The following is a 25,056-nucleotide window of genomic DNA, read 5'->3' on the forward strand; positions in this document are numbered from 1 at the left end:
GGGGGGGGTTGGTGGAGCTGGGGGCTGAGGCGAGGTGGGGGGGTTGGTGGAGGTGGGGGGAGTCGGGGGGTGAGGCGAGGTGGGGGCTTTGGGGTGGTGAGGAGGGGTGGGGGGCTGGGGTGAGGGGGGGGTTGATGGAACTTGGGGGAGTCTGGGGGGGTGAGGCGAGGTGGGGAGTCTGGGGGGGATGAGGGGGGGTTGGTGGAGCTGGGGGGCTGAGGCGAGGTGGGGGGTTGGTGGAGCTGGGGGCAGCCTGGGGGGCTGAGGTGAGGTGGGGGGATTTGGGGTGGTGAGGGGAGCCTGGGTGGGTGGGGGAGCCTAGGGCACAGGGGCTGTCCACTGGAGGGCAGGAGGCTGGCTGGGCAGCCCAGTCCTGCCGCTTTCTCAGCTGGGGGGTGGCCCTCACTTTTCCAGCCTGGGCTCCCTGCTCAGGGTCTTGCTGCAGGTTTGGGGAGCAGGGAGAATAATCTTGTGAATTACAAGTAAATTCACCCAAAGCAGCATGGGGAGCTCTGGAAAGCTGGTGGGTGTGAAGAGACGTTTACACCTGGGCATGCGATCCACTGGGGAAATGAAGCCAAAAGTTTTACCAAAATAACTGTGCCTAGGAGAGTAAAGTGGAAGCGAGGAAGCAAGTGAAGGAATGAAAGGCCCTTACATAGCAGGCGAGAGCTTGTCAGAGTCTTTTCCTAAGTTACAAAGGGGAGGGTAGCTTGATTTGTGGGGAAGGCAGCTCTGTGACAAATGAGGAACTCCATGAAACTATTCAGTGCTCCCTGTGCAGCTGAAGTTGAGATTGTTTGCCTTGGGAAGGCAGGGGAGGTGGTAAGGAGTTTTGTTGATGCACTGGAGTGATTTGAATTGGAGGCAAGTGTTTCTACAAGGTATCTTTACAGAGATCTGGGAAGGTGGCAGTTTGGCTTTGTCAACCCAGCCAGTGTATGCAGTGAAGTGTCAGCATCCACCACTCATCGATTCCTTGATCAAAGGCCTAAAAAGAAAAGTTGTGTTGGTAAAGTTTCCACGTCTTGCAGCACTTTCTGCTTTGGTCCTACACATCTATGGAGTCCAGTTTTGACAGTCAGACGTTAACTTGCCTTAGACCCATGTTTACCACTGGGGTAATCTGTGTACAGCTGTCATGTTCACTTTTTAAACTCTTTTTAAAAGTCTGGGAAATTATTTCTTCCTCCTCCTTCTGTTGGCGATATGCACTCCGCAGGTGTGTGTGTATATATACTTTTTATTGTGTAGAACTGTTTAAAGAGAGAATTCCATAAAGATCTTTGCAGCTGGTGGCAGCTGTTTTAGTGCTAATTAGCCTTGGAGGAGGCCCCTTCAGTGTGGATGTCAGAGAAGTCCTGGACATGCTCAGTTGAGTTATCTTCCATAAAGGACATAGGACAAGAGAAGGAATCCCTGTACACCTTGAATAGTGGGTCAGAAGAGGAAAAGGCCAGTGTGGCCTGTGTGGGGAACAGACACAGAATCAAGAGTGCTAAGCTACACTGTGAGCACCTCTAGAATTGCTACTGAGCAGGGAATTTGGTTTGTAGCTGGACTTGTTACAGAACTCAAGAAATGCAACAGTCTGGATTATGAAATGTTTCTGGTCATCTTTGGATAGTAGTTTCTTTTAGAGTGTCATTGAGTTGACTGATGAAATGATTTGTCAGCATTGTGCTGCGTTTCACTATTTGCTGGTATGCTACTGTCTGTTAACCTTTATCTTATGGAGGTTAGACCTGCAGGAATAGGACACCTTCATGTCAGTCTTGTGGAAAGCTTAACGAGATTTTTTTTTTTTTTAAGAACTGAAATGTGAGTTTGACACTGGTTAGATTATATATGGTTTTTTGTTTGTTTGTTTTTTTAATAGAATTTCTGTTTGAGCGCAGAGAGAGCTAATTACTAGTATAGCTGTATACAATATAACCTGAAACCTATTCATAGCAAACTGAATACTATCATAATGACAATGTTTTTTATACCCCTATGGCATTTCCTTTAGCTGAACAAGACTTCTTGTGTGTTTTCACAAGCACTCTAGGGTCACAAATCAATTCTGAAAGTTAATTTAAACTATAGTGGTATAACTTTGCATGCAACTGGATTGCCTAACTTTTGTGGTGGTACAAGAGTGAGGAAATGCTTGCTCAGTAAAAACTATTGAGGGTTACTAGTTAACCATAAGTTATTCATTAGAAAATTTAGACTCCATGCAAGTATTTTGTATAGAACTATCATAACCTTTGGTGCTTATTTGTGCAGGGACCACCAGCAGTATTCTGTTTAGCTTCCTGTTAAAATATAACAATAATAATGGAAATCTTAATTAAGACTTGTTTAATAGAGAGGAGATACACTTAGCTGACCTACTAATTTGCTTATATATTTGTAGAGGGCTTTGTTGTGGATCTTGACAGTTTTGGGACGGGATGATTTCAACTGGGAATGAACAGAAAATTTGTAACTTTTTTAGGGTGGTGTTTTTTTTTTGTTTGTTTTTGTTTTTTTTCCCCAGACCATATCAGAAGAGGGAGGGAGTCTTTATTTAGACAACCTATTGAATCGGAATCTTCAATATTTTGTCTATTTTTGATGTTATATTATGTAAATCGTATACTTTTGGGTGGCGGAAAGGATTTGAGTCCTTGGATGTAAACAAGCAAGAATTTGGTATTCAAAGAAATCATTGTATTGTCTATAAGTAGTTTCCCATGGGCACATTTAAAACAGAAAAGCACAAATCAATTTGCACCTCTGTGTCCAGTCAAGCCTGTGGTAATGATTTCATCACTAAATCTTTATTTCTATTTCAGGGTTTGGCCCATTTGGAGAACATGCTGTTAACGCCAGCTGGATTGCAGTTCAGGTAACAACACAAATTAAAACACACGTGGCATGTTCAAAGAAAGTGCTGTGCTGATGTGTCCCCTTTTTTAAAAAAAAGTTAGAATTTGTGAATCTATTATAGAGCCTTGCAGAAATTGTTCCTGAAATTTATCAGTTGAGACCCACCCACCCTGATGATCAATCAGTTTATATATTTTATTCACTCATTAAAAAATGTGTTCTGGACAAGTCAAATTTTGCAAGGCTGAGTTAATATAGTTAAGCAAAACAAAGAATTCCCAGGATAACTCTAGGAACACTGTAGAAGTTTTCCTGTTATCTTCCCCCACAGAGGGGAAAGAGGTAGATTTTTATAATTCCTCAAAAATAACCTGAAATCTTCCTTGGTGGTTGCAGTGTGCAATGGAGTGAGCACAGGTTTTGGTTTAAGAAATGCATGAGTTCTGATCCCAGTTCTGCCATGATTAATGGCCTTGGGCAAGTCACCTAACCTCTGTGATTTCCCCATTGTGAATGAGGGTAACATAGAACATCCCTGTGGAGACAGGTACAGAACGAGAATGGTTTTTAAAGCACTGCTATTTATTGATGAGGCACAAACTGCTCTCAGATCAAGTCATTACGTAGGACACTTATGCCATTCATCGTCTGCATACCTTCATAAGCATGTGTTCTTACACTCCTCTCACTGTGTACTCTTACAACACCTGATATATTCACACTAGATGTCAGCAAGAAATCAAACTCTTGCTAACGGTGAATTAAGGTATTCTGCTTGTTTTGCAATATCCCATAACAGCGTTAATTTGTGACAGTACTACTGCATTATCCAAATTCTTTGTTATTGGAGACAGTTGACAAGTCAAGTGGAAGTTAGGGTTATATTTCAGTACGTTTGCCCAAGGAATTAGACCTGTTGTTCTCACCAAGTCCCCATTCGCCTCAGTGTTCTGGGACTAATGTATTCTTCAGAATGCTTTTAAATTAAATCACAAACTAAAATCAATTATAGCCAACTAATGGAGGGCTGGCCAGATGTTTGATGCCCTGCATTGTTATAAGGAGATCAGACCTTTGGTTCCTTGAACTGTTGGGGCTGGATGTACTTCTGAGAGAGGGTTCATTCAACTTCAGGTTGTAGAAAAGATAGGCTGTGTATAGAAAAACTACAGTTATTATAATTTGATGTTAGATGGTAGGGCTGACTGGTCCTTGTCAGTTTATCGTTGGCATAAAGACAGTTATCCCTAATAAAGGTAGCTTGTTATGGGGGGGCAGGGGCTGAATAATGGGGATCTGGGATGAGAGAGAACAGAATTGGTGGCCACTGTTCTGTGGCTTGTAGTAAAAGTAAATACATAATCTGGGTTAAGGGAAGAGACTAGTTAACATCCCCCCAATCCCTAGGTTTAAGGCACTGGTGATTGTGATCAGTTCCATTGTTGATAGGCAGAGTAATCATGTACATTTTATTAGAGAATCTTTTTAATGTAGATTAAATTTGTTCTGAATATTTAAAACTATCCTTTGAGTTTTACACACACATTGCTGAGTTATAGCTGTCCATGTGCCGGCTGCACTATAAGCCTGTTCTTTGACAAGATTTTTTTAATTACTTGTGGTAGATTGTGACTAAAAACCTTAAACTTAAACTTTCAACCAATGTGTAGGGGATTTGCATTTCCCAACTCTATTCCAGTCCTGAGAGGCCCAGACAAAAAAGGAACAGCATGTCTTTGAACACATGCAAGTTAGGCATTGTGCGAGTTTCAGACAGGGGACTTCATGGAGCTGAGTGGACACAAAGACATGTGTCTGAGTTTCTGAATCCCAGACAGTGTGATCTGCATTTTAATAGAAGAAAAATCAATTAAACAATCTTTGTAAATCCTCCCTAGCTTTAGGGCTAAGCTAGTTCTGGTTTATTACATCTTTTATTATCCTGCATCCTGAGGATAAAATTCTGTTTTTCTTCTTTCCAACCCCCCCCCCCTTTTTTTTTTGGTATGTTTGTGTGTTAAAGACCAATATGATGATTTTTTTTCTCAGAATGCAGTGACTTTCTAATATGTTCACTCGGTCTTGAAAGCTAAATTATTGCTTACGTTTGGTAAAATATGGATATCTTGAAACTAGTCACTGCAGCATTTGAATAGTGCTAAGACTTTTAATTGTTTTGTGCTTTTGTATGCACAGGGAAAGGCTGATCCTATAAATAAGATTATAGGACAGAAATTAGACACTAGACCATATGTATATATGCCTTTTAAGAGTAGTAACTTAGACTCTGATATGTGTTGTTGTTTTTTTTTTTTCCAAAATGCGTATTTTTGTTTAATGTCTTGAGACTTCATTTAAAAACCTGCTTTCTATGAAATAGAGGACTGATGTCCATGTATATAGAACACTCCGTATGTACTAAATTGTTTGAATATTTAATGTTTGGATTTTTTTAGTTTCTCACTTTGCGTGAGAGGTGAAGGCAAAGTTTCATTCAAGGGAGCTTTAAAAAAACATTGACATAATTTTCCTGTTTACTTAAACATACTGGCTTTTTCCCTGGTATAAAAGTCTGTTTTCTGTACAGATCAGCTTAGACACAGGTGTGCCCTATGGACTGTGAAGCTAATTGGCTCCTGGATCCATCCCATTGAAGTGTTTCTGGCTGAGCTGGAGGACGAGAAGAAGGGTCAGAGTGCGTTTTGACATTACTAGGGACAATTGCTGTCAGCGTGTCTAGACAGACCTGATAAGGATATTAAAGGCTCACAAAGAGGTCCATTGTTGAGGGGTCAGGGAATGGGTCAAACATGTTTTTTTTTTTTTTTTTTTTGGTCAGGTATACAAGGCTGTAGATAATAAGTTGTCTGGGGGCCAAAGGACATTTTTATTATTGAATAGAAGTGTGTGTGCGCTATCTGGTAAAATGTTAGTTGTGAATTTGTAAAACTACATTTAATAGAAATGCGGATAGAGAGCAGAGAAGTTGGCCTTTAAATGCTTTCAGCTGCAAGTTACCGCCTGGAGCATTCAGTCTAACATGTAGGGTTGAGTGAGAGGTGCAGTATGGCACATCTCATAATTGTTGAGACTCAGCGTCTAGTATCTTTCCATACTCTTAGAATTCCTAGGTGTTAGACTTATTTCAGTATTTCTTTAATATTCTGTAATTACTTATTTCATTGATGCACCAAGTAAAATACCTAAAATTTTGAAAGTAGATGAGTGTAAAGAAGATGTGATGAAACATTACTTAACATCCGTCTCTAGTAACGAATGTCTGCATGCTTCAGACGCTAATCAATACAACAAACCTTTAATATCAGACTTGCCCTCAAAGCTACAGCAAGTGATTTATCACTGTTCTTGCTCAGACTTTCATGGACCAGCAGGTCTGACTCTTATCTTTTCTGGCTCTGTTAGTAATCTTGTTTGGCAGCCGGGGGGAGGCGCAGTGTCCGTCTGTCCATCCAGACAAGCGTAAATTTTCTCCATGTGCCTAGAACTCCAATAAAGGAAGCGACAGCATTGATAACTAGAGAGAAACTAGGGTGACGTTAAATGTTGACAGTCAGGTTACAATATAGGGGAAATACTGCTTTATAATACAGCAGTCTCTATAAACTTCACAGTTAATGTTTACACTAGCTTCCTATTACTGGCCAGATGATTCAAATGCTTCTCGACCCACGTTTTCCCAAAGAAACCAATCTACCTGAAATTTTACATGCTTCATCTCGTTCCCTCGTTAGAATTTTTCTGGAATGTTTGGTAATGATCAGAAAAGGAGTTGTAAAGTTAAGGAGCTTTGAAAACTTTCCTAAGGTATTATGGCTCACGTCTCTAAAATGGCTTGGCCTAAAAAGTCCAAGAAGAGTTTAGAGCTTCATAAGAGCCGTCAGAGTAGCACTTCCCTGCTGGGGGCCCTATATGCTAAGGTGCTCACTCAAAAACCCTTATTAAAGAGTTTGGTTAAGACCCAAACAATATTGCTGTCTTTATTTAAAAGAAACCAGACATTTTAATGTTGGTTTTTTTAAGTGTAGAAATAAACAAGGTATCCAGCCTGCTCCTTGCTGACATATAATCCTTCATTCACTTTACCTGGCCCAGTTTACACAGTTTTCTCAAGCACAGCTTTGCTCTTGAAAACTTGCAAGAAATATTCAAGGATTAAGATGAATTACTAGGCATTGTTGAAAACAGGATTTTATAATCTCAGTAATTTATCTTTAACTTTGTGTATATTTTTGCAAATTTTAGGGGCAAAGCTGTTTGAGTGGACTGTGTAAATTAATGGGTTGTTTCCAGAGATATTAATGTTTGGGTTTTTTACGAAGTGTTGAACTTTTTGAAAGTAATATTTGTTTGAGTGTTAGAGACCGCACTGAAACACGCGTTTAGCCTTCATGCTTTAACTTTCTGTCTGTCTGAAAATAATTCCTTGAATACACGCGATTCAGTCGGCGGAGAAGGTTAAGTTTTGTTTAAATGGCAGGAAGCAAAGGGCCATGATTTTAAAAGCAGTTAACAATTTTTAGCTTCCCACAAGAGGCACCATCTAAATGGGACTCGTTTCAAGAATACTCCGACCACTCACCCTCTTGCCCATTTAAGGGATTTCGAGTCAGGCACACAGAATCGATATTCACTTGTGAAAGTCTGGGCCAGCAGTCTTATTCAAAGCATGTTTTAGACCTAGCCCAAAATGTGACAGCAGCGTGAGTGCATAGAAAAAGGTTTTTTAAAAAGTGCACACTTCATAAAATGGAAAAGTTTGCAATTATACTTGGGGAGCAAAAGGTTGTGTTTTTTTTTTAAAGTACCCTACAGAATAAGGCCTGGAACCTCCACAAGGGTCTGCCCTCATTGCTCTGATTGCAGCATCAGGAACTAAAACAGCAAAAGAGAGTAAAAGGTTTTGGAGAGTGAAACTGCTAAATATGTTCTTGTATAGTTATCCTTAAATGTGTAACCCATCTGTTTGAGAGCAGGTTGGTGTAAGAACAACAGTGTGGACTCCTGAAAACAATTAAAATAATAGCTCTTGGACTGTGAGTTGAAACTTATTTTCTTGACATGTAACTCCTACTCTGACACTAATTGGAGTTAGCAGTATAAGATCTTGGCAAGAGTAGAATTGCACTCTTTAATTGATACCCATCTGCAGAAAAGCACCGGAATAGATGTTTTTAACTGTGTATCAACTTTTGAAAATCTAAGGACCTAAAAAGTCAGTAATCTTTCCATGCAAAATACAGGCTCAGCGATTAAAAACAGATGTGGTACAAAGTATCTCACTACTTGTAATTGTGTTCCAAAAGAAATACACTGGTCACCTCATTCTTGGGCTGGTGGAGGAGGAAGAAGGACCTAAAGCGAAAGTTCTGGGATGCTGATGACTTGTCTGTCTGTCCTCTTGTTATTTAAGAGCACTGGGTAACATTATCAAAAGTGCCTAAACCTGTGTCCTTAGGGGAAAGATGTGTATTCTTAACTCTAGCTAATGAGATAAAGTCCCAGTACTGACAAGGCAGCTTGTAGACAGGTTTCAGAGTGGTAGCCGTTTTAGTCTGTATCAGCAAAAACAAGGAGTCCTTGTGGCACTTTATTAGTCTCTAAAGTGCCACAAGGACTCCTTGTTGTTAAGGCAGCTTGTAGTTACCCTTCAACTCAGGTGGGAACTCATGCAAACTACAAACTATCTTGTCTGCACTAGTTTTGTTCCTCGAGGTAGCTAACTTGAGTTACGAGCACTGACTTTTTCCAAATGAAGATGCCGCCTAAGTCCTACTGAAAGTCAGTTGGATTCTGAAGACCCTTAGCAGCTTCTGAAAATGCTCCCCAGTGTAATCTGTGGTAAGGCTCCTAAACCCAACGTACAGTATAGGTTTGGAGCTCAGCTTTTGAGCTTGCTTATGTAAATCTCTGCCTTTTTTCAGAGGCTTCAAATCTTGTGTGTGTTTCCCTCCCTACAGTTCTCAGGATGTTTGGGGTTTGAGGGCTCTGGAATTGATGGTTTCACTTCTGATGAGCCAGTTCCATTCTGGGCTAAACTGTTAAAGTCTGACATACCATATGAGCAAGCACCTGACTGAAATCTTGCTGGTAAGACTGGAATGCATCAAAACAGAGGTGACTGCAGAAGAGCAAGAGAGAAAAGAGGCCAAACTAGTGTGTTTGGCAATTGACCATAGAGTAAACTAGATGAATGGAGATACTGCGTTATGAACAGTTTCCACTATAAAAGTAATCCTACAACTATGAGAGCTGGAAAACAGGCAAGACCTTATGCTGGTTTGGAGAGAATTTTCAGTACAAGCTGTATTGAAACAATACTATTCTCTATTCTTTCTTCTTTCATTGAAGCATTCATCCTCCCCCTTCCCTAATTAACCTCAAAGAAGTCTCTGGCCAGGGGTCCAACTGGCAGTTGCAGAGTTTCCCCCAAAGGTTTAAAAGAAACTAGCCCGAGCACACTTTTTTATTTTCTATTCTTATGAATCCTCTTGGAAAACATCTAACTTCAACTTGATAGTGTCTTAAACTACAAGAATGTAGGCTGAACATTATGCTACCAAATAAATGCAACTTCTGGGGTGCCTGGTGATACCTTGCACTACCTGCATACTCCACCCTTTACTAAAATATTGGGTGAACTGGAAACAATACAGATTTCAGATGTGAGGATTCCTTCCAAACCCCCTCCTCTCTTTTTGATTCACATAATGAATAGTGCAAGTGTTAATGCTCAATGCCCACTCCTCCTGGCACCAAACTCAGAAAAGCGCCTCTGCTAGGGCATAATCGGTGACTACACAGGAACTGCTGGAATTGACACAGCTAGAACAGCTTCAGAATAACGTACGGAATCCATGCTGGTGGTGCGACTTCTGCCTTCCCGGCCCTGGCTTTGGATGCCACTGAACACTCTGGAAATGGGCCGAGCTTCCAAAGGACTTTCACAGCTGCCTAGATCAAGAGACCACAACTCATTGATCTGCCTTAATGAAACCAAACACAACTCCAATGGAAAAGTTTAGTAACCACCTGCTCTTTGAGGGAACACTCCCTCGAAGAGACAGGTTCAGTATCCCATGCTCCATTGAGGTACTGGAGAAAAGACACTAAGGCAAACTGGGACCCCTTTACCCGCGCTGGCCACATATACGTTGGAAAGAAGAAACAAGTGGAGAGAGCCTAGTGTCGAAGAAAAACCCATTTGTCCCTTCTAAACCGGAGAAGCTGCTCAAGGCCTCTTTAGCCAGGTAATACTAAGACCCTGTAATGCTGTTGGGGTCAGCAAGGCCAGTGGTGACCTGCAGAGTAAGTGCAAATCACAAGGTAAAGAGAAGCTTGGGGGCAACTTGAACTTGCACACTCAGCTTCTCCAAGGTTTTCAACTAATGGTTAGAAAAAAGTAACTTGCTAGCTGGGGCTCGTTGCCTTCTCCTAGATGTGCACAATCCTCTCTTGTGTACCTGACCAGCCTACTCTGAGGAACACTAAATTATCCATTTCCATCCCTGCCCCAAATTTCTAATGTCCTGGACGTTTTGCATAGAGCCACTTCTGGGTATCGCTTTGGAAATAACTAAGACCAGACTAGCGCCCCGATTCTCTGCTGACTGAATTGAGACGGTTTTAGTATCGACAGAGTTCCCAATGTATGTCTTCAGTCAGCATGGATCTCTCACTTAACCAATTGTATACACAGGAAGAAGCAAGCAATGACCTGCAAGAGGTGCAATAGATCCCTACAGCCCTTTGGAGTATTGTTTGGCACAAAGCCAGTGATCTTCAACTCTGTGAATGTCTATATGTGATAAAACTGTATTCTTTATTTGTATTACCATAGCACCTTGGAGCCCTAGTCATGGACCAGGATCCTGTGGTGCTAGGCGCTGTACACACACAGGACCCACAGGAGTTTGCAATCCAACTCTAAGACAAGAGACGACAGATGGATACAGACACGCTGGGAGTACAAATAAAGAATGAGTGTGAGTGTTGTTGCACTTCACCCTGTAGCTGTCCTGGCTATCTGGGTTTCCAACTTTCATAATACCCCGAGGTAAATGATCAAGGCTGTATTTCTAAGCCTTAATATTTAAAATCACCGAAGTCAGTCCCTTTCTTCCTTTAGTAGTTCACTAAGCATGTGGAGGATGCAGTTACCCTGTGCACTTGCATACAAGTTTTAATACTGATATCTTAATACATGAATAAAGAATTCAATGAAGTGGTGCAACTTTGAAGAATCAGTTATTACTAGGATGTTGCAAAAAGTAGCCATAAATTATAGTGCCGTATTACTCTCTCCCAAACTACTAAAGCCTCCATGTACTAAGCTGCTCTTGGGGGGCCTCATTGAGTTGCTCCCACAGGTTTAGTGTCTTTGTGCTTCAAACCAAGTAGTGTGGTACTCAAAAATTCTCCCTGCCTCTGGGCATTTGGGAAGGTTAGTGTGTCTCTGGTGTCTGGATTTAGTTACAGTCTGCTGTCTGGCTTCTGTTTGTCTGATTAAGATTGTCATAGGACAGAAAGTTTTGACTACAGCAGAAAGTCTAGTCCTGCATTTGAATAAATAGATTAAATTCAACTGAATTTAATGTTTTATTTTAGAATATTTATTTCACCTTGCAGATGAGTGAGGGTCTAACTTTTTTTTTTTAAATATTTAAGCAGTCACTTTATTTTGCTGCACAGAGGGTATAAATCAGGGGTTCTCAAACTGGGGGTCGGGACCCCTCAGAGGGTTGCGAGGTTATTATATGGAGGGTCGCGAGCTCTCAGCCTCCACCCCAACCCACGCTTTGCCTCCAGCATTTATAATGGTGTTAAATAGATACACATTAAAAACACTTTTGTAAGGGGGGTCACACTCAGAGGCTTTGTGTGAAAGGGGTCACCAGTACAAAAGTCTGAGAACCCCTGGTATAAATTCTGTAAAATTTCATGACTGCATACATGTTTGTATTCGGGGCCATTAATCTTGGCTAAAATTATAATCCAGTTACTCTAAATTCAGAAGATGGGACTCTAGCCAGCTGTCCAGTTCAGCAACAATGCTGATTCTCTGTGGGTTTGTGGAAATATAATTTCATTGATTTGCAGTAAACCTACAAATCCTACGGAAGTATGGAAAACACCCTTCTGCGTGCTCCTAAAACTAATTCCATAGCCAGCAGATGGAACTCCTTTTTTTAAAAAACGCATTTCAGTGCGTTGTCTTTTTTGAATTGCACACTTTGTATGTGGAAAAACCAATTCATTTTTGTAGTGCCCAGATAAGCACAAAGCAACCACTTTTATTTGCTGAACTCCAATACTCCTCCCACACACAACCCAAAATGCACAACTTTGATATGGTGAGAAGTGAACACCACAACGGTAGTCAGTGAAGTCACATTCTACCTTTGCATTTCAAAAACAGTTAAATAACCACCATGGTTAGAATGTTTTTGAACATGTTAACTTATGAGTAAAGGGGTATTCACTGTAGCTTCTGGGGAACTCCAACTCTACCAGCCGCTCAGATTCCCGTTTAAAATATGTATATGTCCCACAACACACACACTGTGTAGCTGTCTTAAGCAAACCTGTATAAAATTCAGTGCAACGAGTCAAAAGCTGTGCTAATCGTGATGTTTATTCTTTTTATAAACATGTCGAAAGGGATACATTTACAATGCACTAAATGATAAAATAAATGGACTTAATACTCACTTATCCTAATATTTTATTTAACCTATCAAACCAAAATATATTGAAACAGCAGGGCCCTCTGAAACAATACCTGTTAAAGCAAAAGGGTTATTAAAGTGTTAGTGCAATCAGGATATCGGTTTTTATGGGTTCTCTATTGTCCCAAACACTGTTGGGACAAACATGACAACATCCCTTCAGGCCACTCGGTATCCAGATGATGATCAGAGGAGGAGGATGGCTTTGTCTTTAAAACTCTGCTAGGTGTCCAGTGAATTGGATTCTACTTAGCATGCTAAGTGAATTGCTCAAGGTTGCGTATCGCTGCATGAGTTTTCCAGTCTGTAAAATGGGGACCTTACTTCCCTTCCACGTGTCACAGGTGGGTTTGTGAGACTGAATTAACAGTTAGTAAAGCGCTGGGACCCTTGAGTGAAAGATGCTGTAGAAGTACAAGCAAAACATTACTTAAAGTGGTCCCATGGCTCAGGTCTGGATACATATAGAGGAGTCATATACCAAGAGGATGGGCATACACCTTGTCTGTTTGCCTTGGAGTAACACTAATTGTTGTCATACCCACTGATTGAATGGGGGGGACTGTATGTAGCCCTTCATGCTTATGGGAGGGCAACGGTGGAAATGTAATGCACACTAACACTTGTTGTATGTGTATTGATTGGTTAGGCGCCTGTGGGATGTGTGTTTTACAGCTCTCGCTTAGTGGACTGGGGGAAAGATACATACCTGAAATCCTAAAGTAAATGACAATTGTTTCCTTCAAGTGTTGAATGTCAGTGTGTGGCTCAAGCACTTACATGTGTCTTATGCTCCAAGATTTTATTTTTAAATGCTCCTAAAGGGTAAATTCTCTGTTGTCGTGCTGTCTGATCCTACTGCACAAAGTGACCAGTTTCCCACTTGTATTATTTAATTTAATCATCTGGGAAACTAGTTCCTGTCGCATTTAGCCACAGTGCTCTTAAGTTTTCTGCTTGTCTTGCTCTGATGGCTTGGGACACTGCTTCCCAGTGCAGCAGGATATATTTCCTCTCTTGAACTGAACATTCTCTACTTTAACACAGTATCACTTTAGCTCGTGATAAGCATGCCACAGAACTGCCACTTCCACTTTTGTGTAGGAAAAAATGTGATGCTGGATGTTTTTCCAGCTGAAATTCAGTTAGTGTCCAAATATTTAAAATAGTCAGAGGGGACTCTTAGCCAATATTTTTAAAAGAGGACGTGACTTATTGCAGTATTTGAATCAGAAATTAAAAGTTGCTGTTGCAAAATTAAGTACAAATATGCTGGATAGTACAGTATAGGTAAAGCCATCAAATGAAACTCCTTTTCCATTTTAGAGTTGAAGGCTGTATTTTTGATCCTGCCAAAGTGAAAGTAAAACCCACAAATATACTGAGTAATCTGTACTGATGCGGCTTCAGTTTTCCATATGAGGCATTTTGTAATTCCCTATAAAGATTAACAAAAAGGCAATGTGCCTGCTGCTACTTTTAGCTAGAGATGAGAGTTGTTGACCTTTTTACATGCAGGCAAGCATGAAAACTTGCATATTCTTTCTTCCTATGTAGGATGACCAGAAAGGCTTAGACTTCTTCTATGAAGAGAATTATCTGTGGTGCTTTCCATGTATAACACAAACCACTTGAAAGAAGCAAGATGTCATTACATATTCTTTAAGATAATATAGCTAAGAAAAATGGCACAGACATGAAGTTGATTTTTTGATGGGGGGCACTGTCTGCAACCTTTCCAGGTTTAACTAAGGAATGTAACTTTCTGTATGATAAACGGTCCTATCCGTGGATTTTTAATATTGTTTATGGAAAGATCATCTTTTCTCACTGTCCCTTGAGCCCAGTTGTGGCTGCTTTCCCCCGCCCAGCTCACTGCTATGGAGAGAGCCTCTCCTCGGGGCAGGTGCAAGGCTTGCTTGGGAATACTGCATCACTTCTAAAAATGGCCAGCAGAGGAGGAATAGAAATGTCATTTCTTTTCTCTCACTTTAACTTGGGAGGAGAACCACCATGAGATTTCCAGTCCCCATCTGTCCAGAGGCAAGGAAGCCAGTCTGAGCTCTCTCGTGCATAGAGCACACTTGAAGGCTGGCCCAGCAATAGACTTTCCAGCATAAATGTCTGATCTCTTGATATTTACTTTTTTTCCTGTTCTTAGGAGCTGGAGAAGCTGGGCTTGGGAGATGGTGTGGATCTGTATGTATATGAAATCCCAGTTGAATACCAAACAGTACAAAGACTAATTCCCGCATTGTGGAAAAAACACAGTCCACAAGTGAGTAAAATGCAAAGCAAGATGGAACAGATGATAGTAAACTGATGGATCCTTACAACCATGGGCTGATGTTCCTAATGCAAAGTCAGACTTCTGATGTATGATTAAAATGTTGATGATTTGACATCTTTCCTTTTGACAGAAACTTGTGAATTTGGACAATTATACAGCTTAAAATAACTAGAGCCCTGGTTAGTAGTGTCAGTTCCCAAATCCCTGCACCATTGATGTCTACATGGCCTCCTCGAGGGTGGCCCGCTTTGGTCTCAAGCCATCACTGTTCTCAGGGCGGAATTTTGCAACTGCTCCTGGGCTGCAGATCCTTGCAATTCATTAATCACCTCCACAGATCTGACTTCAGCTCGTCATTTGCAGTTCCATTCTCTCAAGGGCAATGACAAAGCGATCCAGTGATTAGCCAGCTTTCATAAAGCCAAGTACTGTTTGTTCAGAACGAAATAATTTGGGAGAAAACACATCTGAAAAACAAACCGGTTATATGCATGCCTGCCCTACCAGGTGATCACCCATCTTTCACATGGAAGGCCTAGTATCAGAGGGGTAGCCGTGTTAGTCTGGATCTGTAAAAAGCAACAGAGTCCTGTGGCACCTTTAAGACTGACAGACGTATAGGAGCATGAGCTTTTGTGGGTGAATGCCCACTTCGTCGGATGCATGTAATGGAAATTTCCAGGGGCAGGTATAAATATGCTGGCAAGAATCAGTCTGGAGATAACGAGGTTAGTTCAATCAGGGGGGGTGAGATCATCTGCTAGCAGTTGAAGTGTGAACACCAAGGGAGGAGAAACTGCTTCTGTAGTTGGATAGCCATTCACAGTCTTTGTTTAATCCTGATCTGATGGTGTCAAATTTGCAAATGAACTGGAGCTCAGCAGTTTCTCTTTGGAGTCTGGTCCTGAAGTTTTTTTGCTGTAAGATGGCTACCTTTACATCTGCTATTGTGTGGCCAGGGAGGTTGAAGTGTTCTCCTACAGGTTTTTGTATATTGCCATTCCTGATATCTGACTTGTGTCCATTTCTCCTCTTGCGTAGTGACTGTCCAGTTTGGCCAATGTACATAGCAGAGGGGCATTGCTGGCACATGATGGCATATATAACATTGGTGGACGTGCAGATGAATGAACAGGTGATATTGTAGCTGATCTGGTTAGGTCCTGTGATGGTGGTGTTGGTGTAGATAAGACCATCACAGGACCTAACCAGATCAGCTACAACATCAGATCAGGATTAAACAAAGACTGTGAATGCCTAGCCAACTAGCCACAGGACTCTCTGTTGCTTTTTATGGAAGGCCTAGTAGGTTCTAAAATACTGCAGGTCCTCCCGCATGACCTGATTCTGTTGGACATACCTTCATGCCCGTCAGTTCACCAGTAGTGCCTGTGGCCCTCTGCCCAGGCCGTAGCTGACATCCTGCACAGCTCCAAGTCCTTTCTCTGTTAGTCGGAGTGCTATTTCTCAGGGGATGAAATGCCACAAGCGTTGCCACCTGCTCTGTTTCAGCATTGGGAATTTTTATTAATTACACCCCAGTACTTTGGTTGCTTTAGGAAACCTCCTATATCTTACCCGTTTAGCCAGGAATGCCATCACTAGGCAGCCCATAAAGAAACATAGAACATTTATAAAGTCAATAAAGAGGCCTTTGGATAGTCCATGGTTTCCAAAGCATCGCTTTTGTTTGAAGAATTCTACACCTCCAAAATAGAGAGCCCTGCCCATCAGATGTGCTTGCTGGGCAGGCATTGAAAAGGGCTGGCTAGGGGGTAGGCACCTCAGGGCTAACCTGTGCCATCTTGGCTCTTCCAGTAGCAAGCTTCTCCTGAGCAGATTCTGCCATTCATGCCAACCTTCCTTTTGCCTGGTGTGAAATAAAACTGTCACTAGGAGCTGGACAGACACAAGTGGAATCGTTTCACATTGGACCCAAGACTTATGAACTACGGTAGAATCTGAGTTACAAACACCTTGTGAACAGAGGTTGTCATAACTCCGAACATGACATTATGGTTCTTTCAAAAGCTGACATCTGAACATTGACTTAATTCCACTTTTTCTTCTGCACAGTAAAGTTTCAAATGCTGCTTTTAACCATTTTAATTTAAATGAAGCAAGCACAGAAACAGTTTCCTTTCTTTGTCAAATCTTCTTTTTTTTAAGTAGTAGTTTACAGTTAGCACAGCACTATATTTGGTGGGGGGTTTGGGGGGTAGGGTGGGGGTGTCTGCTGCTGCTGCCTGATTACATACTTCCGGTTTCAAACGAAGTGTGTGGCTGACTGGTCAGTTCGCAACTCTGAGGTTCTACTGGAACTCTCTAGTTTTTTAATGTGGCCCCATCAGCATAGCATTAGAATGCCCCCAGGGTTACTGTCTTCCCTCCCACCACCCTAATTTTAGCTAGCTCTAATTTGTTTTGTTTTTTTTCTTTGCAGTTGGTGGTTCATGTGGGTGTATCAGGTATGGCTACAACCGTAACATTGGAAAAATGTGGGCATAATGTAGGATACAAAGGCTTAGACAACTGCCGTTTCTGTCCAGGCTCTCAGTGTTGTGTAGAAGGTGGCCCAGAATGCATCGATTCGATTATTGACATGGATGCAGTTTGCAGGAGAGTCTCAACCCTGGGACTTGATGTCACGGTTACTATATCCAAGGATGCTGGCAGGTATGGGATCACAGTGATCAGTGGTGTATGTTCCATTTGTGCTAAACTAATGGGGATGACAGAGTTCCTGGGCCTCTCACTTCTAATGGGGTCATCACTTCCATCCCGCCCCACAGGGAGTGGGGGCAGGGAAAGAACTCCTAATTTGTCTTTTATAATGAGTTTAATTTTAATCTGGGTCCATAAAGAGAAAATGTCATACTCCTAGGCCAGTGGTTATTGCATGGTGTCACTAGAAGATAGAGGTAAGATTGTTCAGATGCCCTAACTGTATTTCCATTTCTTCATTTTAAGTTTTAACCTTAACTGTGAATTTCCTAGGAGTATAATTGGAACATCACTGTAATGTAATTTGGGGTAAAATACTGATATGTGCTCTCAACCGTAACTCCATTTTAACAGTTTTTGTCTGAAGCATCGGAACTGGACTTGTTTTCTATTGTTGCGTTAATGAAAAAGAAACTAACAAGAATGTTTATCTGGAAGTCTTGCAACAGTTGTTGCTATCACTAGGTTTATGCCAGAAAATTATCCACCATTCACAGACCACACAAAGCCCCTGGGCTGGAACTGAGATGCATTAAAATGTTGTAGTAGCCAGATATGTTGCATGCAACCAAAGGCTCTTATCACCACTGTTTTTTTTTTTTTTTTTTTGTCTGTGGGATGTATTGGGGCACTTACCTTGTGTTTCCTGGAAGTCCACTTAGATAATTATCACAATGTTCTTATTGTGGGAGTAGAGTTTCCGAAACTGGGTTAAACCAAAAACTGCAATCTGGCTGCAGCAGAAACAGCTATCATGTGGTTTTGCTTTACTGTTAAACATTGTCATGACTTTTTTTCCCAGAATAGCAAAAATAACTCCTTCATTGTACAAAATATATTCAGAGAACTTCTGAAATATTTGTTTGAAGTGACTTTTGAAATATCTGCAGCTGTATCTTCAGCTGCATTTTGATATTCTCCACTTCAGCTTTCCTTACAGAAGGCAAAGCTATAAACTCTTCAATGTTTGCATGCTTCCTCTCCCCCCTCCCCCAACCCCCGTTTAAGTATTCCAAAGATAGGGATGGTCTGGAGTGTAGGGCCCTAGCCTGGAATTTGTGGGATCTGAGTTCAGTACCCTGTTCTGCCACAGGCTTCCCATGTGACCTTAGGCAAGTCCCTTAATCTGTCTGTACCACGGTTCCCCATCTGAACGATGGGGATAACAGCCCTGCCGCCCATGGGTGTCGACAAGATAAATACACTAGACGAAAGCGCTTGTGGGCACTTTTGTCTTCCTTAATTAGAAACATGCTAATTTTTCTCATGTCTATCAGTTATCTAAAATAGAACTCTGAGCCCACAGAAATGCTTAGGAACAGATTGTCTGCAGAGCAGAGGAATGCTTTAACCCTTTCTATGAAATTATTACTTAGATCTAAAGTGTTACACTGAAGGTTAGCAATCAACTATGCCTCTTGGGCCTCCCTTATTTCAATGTGTGTGTCTTTCTCAGTTGGTACCATTCTAACCCACTCTGCACAGCTGTAAGTAACTACACATGGTGTAGGATAGCGGAGAATTGGGTCTTTTGTATTTGTGACATCCTGCTATCCTAATAAAGGCCATCTCCTTAATATTCTTTAGGTAAAGCAGCTACCAAAGTGGTGATTTTGCTGTCTGGGGAGAAGTTGTTTGGTGCTTTAGAACAGCTGGCATGGGAATGATATGAGAGGCTCTGAAACCTGTTTCTCTGCTGCAGTGACAATAACTGAAGCCAATACAGGATTAATTTAACCATTCTTTTCTCTTCTGTAACAGTTTTCCAATTCTAATTGGCAGAAGCCATTGGTGTTGGGCTTCCCACGCTCAATTTTATTCATATCAGTTTGCTCACGGTACTTGTTGCCTATCACTAAATAAACTTTTTTTAATTACAGATATCTCTGTGATTTCACTTACTATACTTCCTTATACCAGAGCCATGGCAGGTCTGCATTTGTTCATGTGCCTCCACTGGGAAAACCATATACTGCAGAACAGCTGGGCCGGGCACTACAGGCTATCATAGAAGAAATGCTTGATGTTTTGAAGCATTCTGAAGGCAAAATCAATTGTCGCCATGAACACTGAAGCTGGGCAAAACTCCTACCACTGTTGCACTTCCAAAATCTTCCCCACTACTAAGTACTGGGGAAGCAGCCTGTCTGAAATGTACAGAAAAAGAATCAGAGACTACAGAATGAAAGTTAATTCCACTTCCAGCAATTCTGTGACCACCTTTTCTTCCTGTGTGAATTTCACCTTAAACAAGAAAGTATTTCAAGTCTTTCTTTTAAACCACCTGCAACTACTTATTTCCTGAAGTGGCTGAAAAATGTGTGCTGTGTTTCCTACAGAGGATCTCTGTAAATCAAGTGACCACTATTGAGCAGTCTAATACAGTGCAGATGGAACGGTTTACACCTGGAATCAGAGTTCGTGTGCAGGGAATTGATAATACCAACTTCTGATTAAAGTCCTTAGCTTAAAAGATCTGCTGATTTTTAAAAAATTTAATAGGTTTTAATGTAAAATTATAGCTATAAGCCGTTGGCATAGAAGATTGTGGGCTTATTTGGGTTTTAAACAGTTCTTGTTTGGGATGGGGAGTCATTTATAATTGTTTTAGAGGGGCACTGAATATTTTTTGCCAGTCCTAAAATACCCGTGCATTAGTGTGGACTCCTGTTAAGACTTTAATAGTGCTGCAAACAGAAGGGGGTACATGGTTTTTATTTCTCATGTTGGGGAGTACTTGAGACACCCAACCTGCACCAAATATTTCTGAAAAATGATTTTTATTGTGCTCTTAATACCACCTTCCTTGCTCAGATTAACCATATACCTCCTTTACGAAACACATTGTTTCATATGTGTATAAAATAAAACTTATAGCGGTTGGAAAAGCTTTGCTAGTGACCACTGTTTCCACAGGGGTCTCTTTTCCCAGAACCTCAATGCTAGAGCTTACCCTGCCCCCGTACCTTAAAAACAACTCGGTACTCTTTTTCCTTCTTTTTTTATTGTAAATGTTTGTTCTGTTTCGGGATTGGAGGAAGAATAACATTTAAGGACTTGTCCGCACAGTGCGGCAAAACACTCTAGCGGCTTGTGCTCCAGCTGTCCCTTGAAGACCCTGCTGGTTCGCTCTAACAGGTTCCTAGTGCGCGTTGACGGAATCCTGCTTCAACACTGAATTCATACACAGCACGTTAAAGTGCTTTACAAATCACACCTCTCTAGAGTGCTTTAGCGTGCCATGTAGACAAGCCCTGAATTAAATATTAAGTTAGAGTCTTGGCTTATTATAGACATAAATATGCCAAAATGTGAGTGAAAGGCAACCCCGCCCCACAGCTAGCAGGCATCCAGCCTCACCCACTACCACCCCTGCTGCAGACCCAGAGTTGCAATGATCTTGTTTACTCTGTGCTGAGCTCTGTGTTGGTGCTTCTCCTGGGGCACCGGGAAGGAATGACCAGAAGGTACCACGGCTTCCATTATTATCTGTATTGTCTCCGAGGCCCCCATTGGGCTCCACTGGGCTAGGTGCTGTACACATCCACACACTGGTTCCTGCTGCAAAGAGACTCCTGCAGCTCTGATTTTCTGTCCCGTGCCTCAGTTCCCAGCCAAAGTATCAGAACTCCTCTAGTGGCCTACAGCCAGGAGAAAAGCAATCTGATTCTCCACTGCCTTGCCTTTCTGGCCATTATCTACACCAGTGCAAACCAATTCTGATCCATCTACACTAGGAAAATCAGGACCCAGGGTTCTCTGCTGGGGTCACTCACCCCAGTGATAGCAAACATGCACTTTTCTGACTGGCCCATTCTAGTCTCAAAACCAAGTGTAGGGGCCATGATGCATCAGGGGCAAGTACATGCCCCCATTCTAGCTGCAGCCTCTTGGGCAGCAAAACTTTCCGCACGGGCGGTGTTGTGGGCCTGGTCCCATTCTATAAGTTTTTAAGAAAGCCCTTCTCAACATGTATAAACTGAACCTTGTACTTTAAAATTTCACTCCAAAGGGGCATTTCTGGATGGCCTCCAGGTGCCCTCTGTGTGGTGAGATGATCTCCTTCGTAACACTGAGGCTAGGTCTGACGTACTGCTTGCTCAGCAGACTTTCCAAATGCAGCACTTGGAAAGACGGGTCTCGTGTTCTAGCCAAGATTCAAAAAGGTCTTTGAACTAGTAGTGTGTGACCTTGACTCTAAATTGTGATGTAAGGGGAAGGTGCGTCATGCCACAACAAAAGTAACGGTTAAATTGGCACTAGCTAGCATGTCTTGTTAGGGAGCCATTTAAATAAGAACTTATGTGACTAGTTCTAATACTTTTACTAAAATAGATATTAAACTACGTTTTGAAACCTGTTAGAAATATCTTTAACTGTTTTAAGTTCTCTAATTATGAATGATTCTACTAGAGTATCTCTCAATGAGAGCTGCCACTTCCCACCAGGAAGTCTAGCGACAAAGAGAATACATTTGAATGCATGAGAGCGGTTGGAGACTTCTGCAGTTTTGTTAAGGCAACTCTTTTGTTTGGGAAGCTAGTGCATGGAGATGTTCAGGTATACTTTTGGGTTACTTAAGATTGATTTTCTGTGGAAATATCTCCCATGTTTTCTTCACCGCTTTTCTGATTGATAGAACTTGCTTTAAAAGTCAATGTACAGTCTCTCCTGTGCACTAAATGCAGAGTAGCACTTCTTTGTCCGGCTTTCAGCAGGCAGGTCAGATCACAATTTCCTGTTTAGTAATTTATTATATTTAATATTTTGTTTAAATATTGGTGATTTTACTCATTCTTGCAAATAGTGGAGGTAATGATCTTGTAGCTTTCCCTTTCATTGGTAAGCAGTTCTGATCATCAAAATGCATCTTAACTGCTGAACCTCTTCAAAAGAGAAGTGTGTGTGTGTGTGTGTGTAGCTATATTCCATTAAATATAGCAGCTGACTTACATAATTTCTGAAACCATTTAATTTCCACTTTAAAAAGATTCCTGGCTATGAACAAAATGGAAGCAGAGCGTCACAGCTGAGTGAGATAGAATGACCATAGAGTTGAAATTCCGCGGGATGGTCTCCTAAAGGGCTGCAGATCAACAACCACATGTTCCTTGTAGTGTATGGCCCCAGAAAGTCACAGGTGAGGCTGCCCCTAAACAGGGAAGCTAAAGCGCAGCTTGTCTGCAGAACTTTTTATTGGTTCATGTTGGCAGGTATCTGCTTATGTGGGCCACCTGTCTGCTGAACATTCCTCCTAATTCAGTAAGGGAAGTCTGTCTAGCAGCTCTGATCCTCTGGATCGTTGGCCAGTTTTACATCTCATTTTGGTCAACATTTCCAGTTCTGAATTGGTTGAATGTTCAGTTGTAACTTTGAGTGCAGATAGTCCTTAAGGAGTTTGCAGATGGTCAGCCTCAGAGCCCCCTACTAGTGTTGATACTGCACCATGCTCCGTGGAATCCACTCGAGCTTAGGAATGGATTATACTGTATAGAACTGTAGGAGGAGGAGCGTACAGTTCTGTGAACGGAGAAAGTAGGAGGGAAGTGTCGTCTTCATTCAGGATTCGTCTGCTCAGTCAGTGGAATCTCCCCAGCCAGGCACCCTTTCAGAAGTGCATTTTGGGTCCCTTCCCACAATCCTCCTTTGAGGGGGAAAACTTCATTGATTTCTGAGAATGGGAGCTTGGGATGTGAGCTCTGAATGTCAGTGTCAAAGTTCATATTTCTACTAATATGCTTCTTTGTTGTGAGCAGTGTTTTTAATTGTTTGCATTTTCTCAGTCTGCTTTTGTAAAGCTTCATGAGATCGGTTTTATTTGCTAGAAAATATAATTTATTTGATCATCTTTTGTGTTGAGAATAAGTAGTTGATCGCCTCTTTAAAGAGCTGGTGTCTCGTTTTATTAGTGAACTTTTGTATAGTGATTTTTTTTTAATTGTGACATTAAACTCATTTTATTTAAATCTGACCTAAATTAAATACTTTTTTTTTTGCTGATTTTTTTTTTTTTTTTTAATTTAAACTCATTAACTCATGTGTTCTCTATTATAGACCTATTTTGTTTGGAATTATACCATAAAAACTTTAGTTACTGTCTTGTGTAATATTTGCTGCCTGCTTCATCCTCAGTTCATTAATAAATAGAACTTTGCCTGGGAGACTCATTGCCAGCTACAGAATTTTTCAAACTAGCAAGTAAATGTGGAAACCCAAAAAATGAGTTAGTTAAAATTATGATACCTATAACTAGTACACCTTGTAAAATATGTGAAATTCTAGTCAGTCATTGCAGCACTGTCTGTATTAGGGTGACCAGACAGCAAATGTGAAAAATTGGGATGAGGGTGGGGGGTAATAGGAACCTATATAAGAAAAAGACCCCAAAATCGGGACTGTCCCTATAAAATCAGGACATATGGTCACCCTAGACTGTGTTAACACTTTGCTGAGAAACTGGGTGAGAGAGCTTGGTGGATTTTGTTTTAATGAGAGATCAGGTTTGTAGAATGGGAGAGAGAACTAGGGAGGTTTTGTTATGTTGGTCAAGGTGTCTTTATGTCCTCACACCTTGGGGAGGTAAGGAGTTGGTGACATACTTATGGATGAGACTCAGTTGTTTCAGTTAATAAAAACTATGGAGGATTTTTGAGAAACTCCAGATGCGCTCAGACTGCTTCAGGGATGGTGACCATAGTGGCAGGAGAAATTAAGCTTGAATAAAAACGTGGTAATAGCCATTATGAATCAGGGAAGAGAAGTACTGTCTGACTCTGAACTTGAAGGCTTTTCTGAAAATAAGGACTTGGGAGCCATGGTGAGTGTACTAGTGAAGACCTGTCCAAGGCTCAGCAGCTATTTGTGCTTGAGTGCATTTGAAAAAAGGACCATGAAATACGAGGAAGAAAATATATATCTATGGTTCACATTTATGTGGAGTATTGTGCAGCATTGGCTGTCTCCTCTGGAAAGATTGAAAAAGGTAATGAAGATGGTTAGAGGTATTGAGCAGGGTTGTGACGCGAGACTGCAAAGACTAGAATTATTTAGCCTGGAAAGAACAATTTTACAAGGAGGGGACTTAGTTGAGGGTGTTCAAAATTCTAAGACTTAGTGAAATTAAAGGGAGCACATTTACAATGGAAAAAAAATTAATACCACTTTATGCAGCTCAGTGTTTGCAATTCATTGCTGCTGGTAGGCCTGGCTCTGTGGCCAGTATCACTGGTACTATGTAAACTAAGAATCATAACCTTTAAACTGACTGCTTGCCAGCATCGAGAAGGGATTTGTCCCCATGCAGCCTTGCATGACAGTGCGTGGAGGGTTGTCACTCTTCCTCTGAAGCATTGGTATTGGCTGCTGCCAGGGTCTGATATATGACAACTTCTCTGTATCTACTTAGTATTTGTACTGTAAGTGCTTGGCTTATAATAAGTC

General features: G+C 41.4%; 1 protein-coding gene across 3 annotated transcripts; it reads left to right on the top strand.

Annotated features, from left to right (window-relative positions):
• Positions 1-2,822: 2,822 nt before the first annotated feature.
• Positions 2,823-22,962, top strand: PGPEP1 (pyroglutamyl-peptidase I; the record flags this gene model as incomplete). 3 transcript variants are annotated; one of them, XM_034755023.1, is given in 5 exon segments in its annotated part: positions 2,823-2,875; positions 14,764-14,880; positions 17,336-17,360; positions 17,442-17,568; positions 19,497-22,962. In XM_034755023.1, coding segments are annotated over 5 exon segments (515 nt in total), but the record flags the coding sequence as incomplete, so codon positions are not given.
• Between the last annotated feature and the right edge of the window lie 2,094 nt (positions 22,963-25,056).

The sequence above is a fragment of the Trachemys scripta genome, chromosome 22, assembly GCF_013100865.1.
Source record: "Trachemys scripta elegans isolate TJP31775 chromosome 22, CAS_Tse_1.0, whole genome shotgun sequence".
Classification (NCBI taxonomy): domain Eukaryota; kingdom Metazoa; phylum Chordata; order Testudines; family Emydidae; genus Trachemys; species Trachemys scripta.